Source organism: Xyrauchen texanus, chromosome 32, assembly GCF_025860055.1.
Source record: "Xyrauchen texanus isolate HMW12.3.18 chromosome 32, RBS_HiC_50CHRs, whole genome shotgun sequence".
In the NCBI taxonomy this organism is placed as follows: Eukaryota; Metazoa; Chordata; class Actinopteri; order Cypriniformes; family Catostomidae; genus Xyrauchen; species Xyrauchen texanus.
In genome coordinates, this window is record NC_068307.1 from 2,797,501 (window position 1) to 2,808,091 (window position 10,591).

Sequence of the window (10,591 nt, forward strand, 5' to 3'; positions counted from 1 at the left end):
TGAGCGAGTACAGGCTCAGTGAGCACAGTCTCACCATCGAGAGAGACAGACAGTGAGAGAGAGAGAGACAGATCCTGGGCAAGTACAGGCTCAGTGAGCACAGTCTCACCATCGAGAGAGACAGACAGTGAGAGAGAGAGAGACAGATCCTGAGCGAGTACAGGCTCAGTGAGCACAGTCTCACCATCGAGAGAGACAGACAGTGAGAGGAGACAGACTGAGAGTAGCAGTGAGACAGACTGAGAGAGAGACAGTGAGAGAGAGACAGATCCTGAGCGAGTACAGGCTCAGTGAGCACAGTCTCACCATCGAGAGAGACAGACAGTGAGAGAGAGAGAGACAGATCCTGGTCGAGTACAGGCTCAGTGAGCACAGTCTCACCATCGAGAGAGACAGACAGTGAGAGAGAGAGACAGATCCTGGGCGAGTACAGGCTCAGTGAGCACAGTCTCGCCATCGAGAGAGACAGACAGTGAGCGTGAGAGACAGACAGTGAGAGAGAGAGACAGATCCTGAGCGAGTACAGGCTCAGTGAGCACAGTCTCACCATCGAGAGAGACAGACAGTGAGAGAGAGAGACAGATCCTGAGCGAGTACAGGCTCAGTGAGCACAGTCTCACCATCGAGAGAGACAGACAGTGAGAGAGAGAGAGACAGATCCTGGGCGAGTACAGGCTCAGTGAGCACAGTCTCACCATCGAGAGAGACAGACAGTGAGAGAGAGAGAGACAGATCCTGGGCGAGTACAAGCTCAGTGAGCACAGTCTCGCCATCGAGAGAGACAGACAGTGAGAGTGAGAGACAGACAGTCAGAGAGAGAGACAGATCCTGAGCGAGTACAGGCTCAGTGAGCACAGTCTCACCATCGAGAGAGACAGACAGTGAGAGAGAGAGACAGATCCTGGGCGAGTACAGGCTCAGTGAGCACAGTCTCGCCATCGAGAGAGACAGACAGTGAGAGAGAGAGAGACAGATCCTGAGCGAGTACAGGCTCAGTGAGCACAGTCTCACCATCGAGAGAGACAGACAGTGAGAGAGAGAGACAGATCCTGGGCAAGTACAGGCTCAGTGAGCACAGTCTCACCATCGAGAGAGACAGACAGTGAGAGAGAGAGAGACAGATCCTGAGCGAGTACAGGCTCAGTGAGCACAGTCTCGCCATCGAGAGAGACAGACAGTGAGAGTGAGAGACAGACAGTGAGAGAGAGAGAGACAGATCCTGGGCGAGTACAGGCTCAGTGAGCACAGTCTCACCATCGAGAGAGACAGACAGTGAGAGAGAGAGAGACAGATCCTGGTCGAGTACAGGCTCAGTGAGCACAGTCTCACCATCGAGAGAGACAGACAGTGAGAGAGAGAGAGACAGATCCTGGGCGAGTACAGGCTCAGTGAGCACAGTCTCGCCATCGAGAGAGACAGACAGTGAGAGTGAGAGACAGACAGTCAGAGAGAGAGACAGATCCTGAGCGAGTACAGGCTCAGTGAGCACAGTCTCGCCATCGAGAGAGACAGACAGTGAGCGTGAGAGACAGACAGTGAGAGAGAGAGAGACAGATCCTGGGCGAGTACAGGCTCAGTGAGCACAGTCTCGCCATCGAGAGAGACAGACAGTGAGAGAGAGAGACAGATCCTGGGCGAGTACAGGCTCAGTGAGCACAGTCTCGCCATCGAGAGAGACAGACAGCAAGAGAGAGAGAGACAGATCCTGAGCGAGTACAGGCTCAGTGAGCACAGTCTCACCATCGAGAGAGACAGACAGTGAGAGAGAGAGAGACAGATCCTGGGCGAGTACAGGCTCAGTGAGCACAGTCTCGCCATCGAGAGAGACAGACAGTGAGCGTGAGAGACAGACAGTGAGAGAGAGAGACAGATCCTGGGCGAGTACAGGCTCAGTGAACACAGTCTCGCCATCGAGAGAGACAGACAGTGAGAGAGAGAGAGACAGAATAACTGTGGTTATATTTCTCTGAAAATAAGACTTAAAACTTCATTTTTTGCACTTACATTCATTCTTCTGTATAATTTGAGCTGTAAATGTTTTTTAATCATTTTTAATGGTCGTTTTAGGGTTTACGGCATTAAATCATCATGTAACTAAGGTTAAAATTGGCTATAATTTTACACAGATGTGGTTAGTTTGCAATTTTAGCATTGTAAGGACATCGCACAAATGACACTGTTCATGCACGCTCTGCACATTATGGCCAGCAATGAACTCAAGACTGTTGCATTTTTTCCTCCTTTTTGCATCTCTTCCAAAATCTATTACATCATCCCACATCGCTGCTACGACCTCGTCTTACGAGCCAAGTCCTGCTTCTTTTGTCATGTCTCAGCAGTTGTTTGTTTGGGTATTGCTTAAGCGCATATGCACAAACATGAATTAAAAACAAGCTATTTTTAACTGCAAACACATTCATCTTCTTCTGAGGTATCAGAGGTCTCCATAATTAACCCCTTGTGATTATGCACCTGTGTTGAGAACACACATGGGGTTTATATGATGTATTTTGGCATGTAATGCTCAATAATATCAGAAGTTGTTCATTTAATACAAATATTTTGTGTGAAGTTTGCTATAGCTATTGGGGAAACATGTAATACAATAAAACCAAACTTGCATTTGTTAAGGTAAGGGTCGGCAATGTAATGAAAGTGTTTAGGTTCAATGATGTAACACTCATTTTTGTTTTTATTTTTGTAACACCTGAACATGAGTTCAGAGTCATTTTGAGATTTTTTCTGGGGCTTAAATTGAAAAATGTCATGTGGTGTGACACTGTAACCGCCCGGAGACAGAAAGTCTCATTAAAAGCCCAAATTCTTAAAAAAATTTTTTTTTGGCATGAGCAGTGCAGAATAATTTTTATTAGTATTTCTTAAAAAAAGAACAAAAAGCAGCGCCGTGGTTTTATTTTAAAATATAATTAATATTTCAAATGTTTGTCCACCTAATTAAAGTCATGCGGTGTAACCAACTGTTGTTGTTATTTTAGACCCTCGAGAAAGTTTACAAAATAATAATTTGTCATTTCATTAAATATCAATATTTTGACATTTTGTCCATGTCAAATAGAGTGATTTTTCACCTCAAAAATATGTTTGAAAACTTTTCTTAAATGAATGATGACTTTCATGTATTCAGGGTGCGAGGAAAGTATTTTAATACCTTTAATTTGAAGGTTACACCACATGACATTTTTAGACTCATTAAATCATTTTTTGTAGAAAATGCTATTAATGTTTTTTGCAAAATTTGTGAAACCAACATGGACTCTAAGATTGAATTTTATGAGCATGAAACACGTGTTTTAAACTACATTTTATTTTTTATCTCCTCTGACAACTTTATTTGTCTAAGAAAGTCTCAATAAAAGCTGAAAAAATATTGGCATGAGTAGTGCAGAATAATGTTTATTATTATTTCTTTAAAAAAATAAGCAGTGAAATTATTTTATGTTAAAATATGATTAATATCTGAAAACATTTTGTTCATCAAATCAAAGTCATGTGGCGTAACCAAAATGTAGGTAACAATGTTGTTTGTTTTTTAGAGCCTCAAGACTTTTTGGGAAGTTTGAAAAAAATTAATTGTCATATTAATAATTACTACGAAAGCCCCGAACCACACTGTGAAAAATGTCCTGCATAAAAAAATATAAATTAGGTTAAAACAATTTTAAGGAAAACAAAAAAACATTTGCGAGGGGAAAAAAAAAATTTGAGAGGGAAAAAAGTTTGAAAAAAACAAAAAACAAAAGAGAGGGAAAAAAATGAGGGAAAAATATATAATTTTTTGGAGAGGGAATAAAAATTGGAAAAAAAAAGAGAAAAAAACATTTTGAGAGGGAAAACAATTAGGGGAAAAAAAACATTGAGGGAAAAAAATGAGGTAAAAAAAATATAAAATATTTTTGATAGGGAATAAAAATGGGAAACAATGTGAAAAAAAAAAAATTTAAAAAATTTGAGAGGGAAAAAAATGTTAAAAAAAATTGAGAGGGAAAATAATTAGGAAAAAATAAATAAACATTGAGGGAAAAAACTAAGAAAAAAAAATTTAAAAATACAAAATAAAAGTTTTTTTTGAGAGGCAATAAAAATTGGAAAAATAATTTGAAAGATAATATTTTTTTTCAACAGTGTGGTTCAGGGCATCCACAAAATATCAATATTTTTGACATTTTGTCCACGTCAAATAGAGTAACCAAGGAAACCGCTTAATATTCACAACAGTGTTTTTCACCTAAAAAATATGCTTGACATTTTTGATAAAATGAATGATTATGTTGCGTTCACTTTCATGTCTTCAAGGTGCAAAGACAGTATTTTAATACCTTTAGATAACACCACATGACATTTTAAAAGTCATTAAACCATTTATTTATTTATTTTTTGTATTTTTGGAAAATGCAATAAATGTTATTTTCCAAAATCTATTAAACCAACATGGACTCCAAGATTGTATACAATTAATAAATGACAATATTTGAATAGCCAAAACTAATGCTTTCATATTTTTGAACATTATTTAAGTATTTATGTATTGCATAATTATTTGAGTAAATCCATAATAGGCCTTTTTATGGCAGGTTTCACAGCAGAGTCCTTGACTTTCAAAAATAAACATTCAAACATGAGAAATATTCACTGGAGTAAATAGTATGACAACTTGCCCCGGGATCCCCCAGTGCATGATAACAGGATAAAGGAACGGTTTAAAAGTATTGAAATAATGTAACATCATCTGGCAGCTCTTCAGACACAATCAACCAACAGTTCAACCCGTCCTCGAGTGTTTATCCCGAATAATGGCACATTAAAACACTCTTTGGCATCATTAGTGCAGATGTGCCATGTTTCATTACCAGTTTGATCTCTGCGTTTGCCATTTGGATCTAGTTCCTCGTTTTTTGGGTGGAAATTGCCAGTTCATCTGGACTGTGGGCTTGTGTAATAAAGGGTACGGCTATGACCTCATCTCAATGAGCACAGTGTGCAAAACTGTAATAATCCACACAGTTTTGTTCTTCCTCTCAGAGTAAGACAATGTGCTCTTGTTCTCATTTGAAAAACTGTATTTCTAGTTTTGCAACTCCACACAGACGTTTGGGAATAATGTGCACAGACAGGCGGCAACCAAAACCGTTCAACAAACAGCTCATAAAAAAACAACAACTTTAAATGTGTGCAAAAATATCCAGCTAGGGAACACATCCGAACAATATGAAGTCTCACTCACCTCCAGCTGTGTATCAGACCAGTCGCTCAATCTTTCCTCAACAGGCAACGACTTTGTGACATGACATTCCTTCTGGCTCTCGGAGTTCGCACACATCGCAATCTTCCTGATGGATCTGGAGGAAGCTGGTGGAGACACAGAGTCCCTGTCTTCTTCCTCTTTAACATCCTCATTAAAGTCCTCTGTATGTTCTTCCACAGGTGCAGAATTGTGATGCAAAGGAGAAATGTCATCGCTCGAGTCATTTCGGAGTTCGCAACCATCCAGAGCTGGGACAGGAAGGATGGTGCCTACATAATCCGGACATTTGGTCTCAGATGGGACTGACAACTTGGTCCCAATGGTGAACGGTTGGATCCTTTTCATTGTACTCACCCCAACACCCTCTTGTACGTATCTTTAAATCCTTCTTCTGGTGAATCGGAGGTAAAGACTCGTTCTGAAGTCAACAAAACCCATGTGTGAAGTCAAGAGCTTTTCTCTGTGGAGAACGTGACTCTTGCAAACCTCTCGCTCTTGCACGGACTGTGAGAAAGCGGGAGGGATGGAGTCAAAAAAAGAGAGTTGAGTAGAAACAGGGTGAGGTCATCACACTCAGTCACGGCCCCATTTGGGGGGAGAGAAGGCTGTAAAGGCAAGTTGTAAAAGCTTCCTCCCAAAATAAGAATTTATGGGCAGATAAGAGTCAGAAACGCAGAGTGTTGCCCTCTATGAGGCCTGAAACCACATTGGGATGATGTCATGCTTTTATAACACACATACAAAACCTTTCCTCGGCTCTTCGCTTTCTCGTTCTTTCTCGCAGACTTCCTCACTTCCTCACAAAATCTCAGTTTCTCCTAAACTGCAAAGAGATCAAATGGACACTTTAGCTGAAACATCTTTACATTGCAAACGTGGAATGAAGCAGCATCTAAAATGGCATTTAGGTGTTACACACAGACTGTTTAATGGTGCTCAGAGGTGGCATAAACGCATTTGCACAGCAATTACAATTGCATCAACAATGTTATGAGATTGATGTTTTAAATATAAATGATGAAATATGAAATTGTACTTTTAAGCCTTAAATGCATGGGAATTTCACCAAATGCTCAGTACATATTCGGGTCTTTAGAGACCCGGCACTTATGTCAATCACAAAGGAATCTACAAAACGCCCAGATAGCCTAGATATTTTCAAAACAATTAGAAAATAGTAGAATAAAATATATTAAGATGTTTATATTAAACGATAATGCAATAATTCTAGAACAGGGTTCATTACTTTCACACTGAAATTTCACACGATGGAACTGGCAGCCAAACACAAATTGAGTTACACGTAAGTTTCACATAAGATACACATAAGTTACACACAAGATACACACAAGTTACACACAAGATACACACAAGTTACACACAAGATACACACAAGTTACACACAAGTTACACACAAGTTACACATAAGATACACACAAGTTACACACAAGATACACACAAGTTACACACAAGATACACACAAGTTACACACAAGATACACACAAGTTACACACAAGATACACACAAGTTACACACAAGATACACACAAGTTACACACAAGATACACACAAGTTACACACAAGTTACACACAAGTTACACACAAGATACACACAAGTTACACACAAGATACACACAAGTTACACACAAGATACACACAAGTTACACACAAGTTACACACAAGTTACACATAAGATACACACAAGTTACACACAAGTTACACATAAGATACACACAAGTTACACACAAGATACACACAAGTTACACACAAGATACACACAAGTTACACACAAGATACACACAAGTTATAAACAAGATACACATAAGTTACACACAAGATACACACAAGTTACACACAAGATACACACAAGTTACACACAAGTTACACACAAGATACACACAAGTTACACACAAGTTACACACAAGTTACACATTAGTTACACACAAGTTACACACAAGATACACACAAGTTACACACAAGATACACACAAGTTACACACAAGATACACATAAGTTACACACAAGATACACACAAGTTACACACAAGTTACACATAAGATACACACAAGATACACACAAGTTACACACAAGTTACACATAAGTTACACACAAGATACACACAAGTTACACACAAGATACACACAAGTTACTCACAAGATACACACAAGTTACACATAAGATACACATAAGTTACACACAAGATACACACAAGTTACACACAAGTTACACACAAGTTACACACAAGATACACACAAGTTACACACAAGTTACACACAAGATACACACAAGTTACACACAAGATACACACAAGATACACACAAGTTACACACAAGTTACACATAAGATACACACAAGTTACACACAAGATACACACAAGATACACACAAGTTACACACAAGATACACACAAGTTACACACAAGATACACACAAGTTACACACAAGATACACACAAGTTACACACAAGTTACAGATAAGATACACACAAGTTACACACAAGATACACATAAGTTACACACAAGAGACACACAAGTTACACACAAGATACACACAAGTTACTCACAAGATACACACAAGATACACACAAGTTACACACAAGATACACACAAGTTACACACAAGTTACAGATAAGATACACACAAGTTACACATAAGTTACACACAAGATACACACAAGTTACACACAAGATACACACAAGTTACTCACAAGATACACACAAGATACACACAAGTTACACACAATATACACACAAGTTACACACAAGGTCCCGGGTATGCATTAAAGGGTTAAATTGAAACTATAAATTATAATAAACAGGGTGGCTGACAACGTTTGATTGCTCATATCTTAAAAATGCATTAAGACATTTTCAAAGTTTTTGGCCTACTTCTGCAACTTTTTGTAAACAACATAATGACATCACTGTGACGACATCATGAGAAAGACTTGCTACAATTATATAGATAAGTTGGGGGGGGGGGGCAAATGATTTAGTTATTTATTTATTTGTATCAAGTTCCAATGACATCACAGTGACATCATTTTGTTGTTTACAAAAAGTTGTAGAAGTAGGCCAAAAATCGTGCAAACGCCTTTATGCATTTTTAAGATATGAGCAATCAAACGTTGTGAGCCACCTTGTATATCATAATTTATAGTTTCATATATAGTTCACCCAAACATGAAAATGTTCTCATCATTTACTCACCCTCATGTCATCCCACATGTGTATGACTTTCTTTCTTCTGCAGAACATGAAAGAAGATTTTTAGAAAAATACTGTATCCCAGCTCTGTAGGTCCATACAATGCAAGTGAATGGTGACCAAATCATTGGCGCTCCAAAAACACATTAAGGCAGCATAAAGGTAATCCATAAAACTCTCCATGTCTTCAGAAGTGATATGATGATGGCGTGGGTGAGAAACAGATCAATATTTAAGTCCTTTTTTTACTATAAATCTCCACTTTCACATCCTTTCACAGTTCGAAAGTGGAGATTTATGGTAAAAAAACACGATTGAAATATTGATCTGTTTCTCACCCAAAGTGATTGAATCGCATCAGAAGACATGGATTAAACCACTGGAGTTGTATGCATTCCTTTCATGCTGCCTTTATGTGTTTTTTGAAGCTTCAAAGTTTTGGTTACCATTCACTTTGCATTATATGGACCTACAGAGCTGAGATATTCTTCTAAAAATCTTCATTTGAGTTCTGCAGAAGAAAGAAAGTTATACACATCTGGGATGGCATGAGGGTGAGTAAATGATGAGAGTTTTCATTTATGGGTGAACTGTCCCTTTAAATTTAATCTGGATTTTGCACCGTTTCATTACGTCTTCACACCGAACTTTGAGCTGGCACATAGCAGCCCTATCTTGGTTGTGTAAAACACTTAAATACACCAAAATGCCACTTAAGCACAGAAGACTCACTTTGCACTTTGGTGTTTCCCACAATTAAATAAACAGATAAGTGAGTGGATGCAGAGAAGGCTGCGAATGGTTTACTTGTATAATGTTTGTGACTGTGGTAGTCTCATGCTATTATCTAAATGTTTACAGAGCAGCAACAGGGGAAAACGTTGCACATTTTGGCTGTGGCCCTTTCTCTGATTTAAACCAGGTGTCGGGTGCAGTGTGTTGGAACAAGCTACTGTATAGCACTTGACTGTGAGGATCAGTGTTATCTCTGAACGTTGATAGTCCTAATACACTTTCCAATATACCAGGTGCATAATCGGAAAGGGGAGATTCCCATTCCCAGCATATCTGGAGAGCCTCATTGTCTTATCTCAGGATGAGACAAACATGGTAGAACTAAAACACTATAAGCAACACACTGTGAGATGACAAACTTCATGTTACCGTTTGTCTACTCTTAGACGAATCATGAAGAGAAACACAACCCTGTTTCACGCTTTGAGTGAATATTTATGCAGCAACATGATCTTGGATTCCTTTCGATGTGGCTCATCCTTTCGCTTGTCTCTTCATGAAGAGGCTAAATGTGTGAACAAAGACTTTAGTCACAGATGCTCCCTGGAGATCTCATTTCCTTGGGCTCACACTGGACTTTGAGTACTTTTTGGTTCTCCTCACAGAGTTCCATGGATAATTATGGACACATAACCACAGGAGAGGTCACTGTGTAGCCGATCATGTAAGACGAAATATTTTGATTGGTTAATGTGTACAATAGTCATCTGAAATATGAGATGGTGATGAATGACTTGTGAAGGTCTGACTAGAGCTATTTATGACATCATGCTTTGGTTTTAACCCTTTAAGCTCTGTTTTTTTCAGTGGCATACCCAAAATTAAAGTCTTATAACTCTGCATTGTCATGATATAGATAATGATAAATCTCAGCCTTGAAACTTGACTCTTATTTATTTATTTATTTGACATTGTATATCTCTGGATGTAAACAAGTTAGCTCCGAAAAACAGGGTTTGTTTTGTTCCCAATCATGTCACCTGCAACTGAATACAATTTTGTGTTGATACGACAAAGCAATCAAACGTTATAGCATTACAAAAATTATTTATCCTAGTGTCCAAAATGTCTCCAAGTGTCCAAAAGCCTCTCCAAACAAATAAAACATAATAATTGTACATAACAACTAATTACACATGCAAACACAACAATAGCTAAAGATATACTCTCTCTCCAGAGCATGCAGGCATGCAGTAACAAGATCTCATTCGGTTTCATTCTGTGCCATTAGAGGCATCATTGAGTCTGTGTCATGTACTTGGCGCCATCTAGTGGTGGCCATATGTAATTACAGTGACCGATCCTCTCTGCCCATATTTGGATGACTTCCAC

General features: G+C 38.8%; 1 protein-coding gene across 2 annotated transcripts in view; it reads right to left on the reverse strand.

Moving 5' to 3' along the window:
- The window catches only part of si:dkey-238i5.2 (uncharacterized), a 34,784-nt gene extending 28,958 nt beyond the window's left edge, over positions 1-5,826 (reverse strand). For both annotated transcript variants that reach the window (XM_052101205.1, XM_052101204.1), the window contains exon 1: positions 5,243-5,826. In XM_052101205.1, the coding sequence (XP_051957165.1) occupies positions 5,243-5,608 (366 nt within the window). In that variant the 5' untranslated portion in view covers positions 5,609-5,826. The remainder of the gene's footprint in view (positions 1-5,242) is intronic.
- Between the last annotated feature and the right edge of the window lie 4,765 nt (positions 5,827-10,591).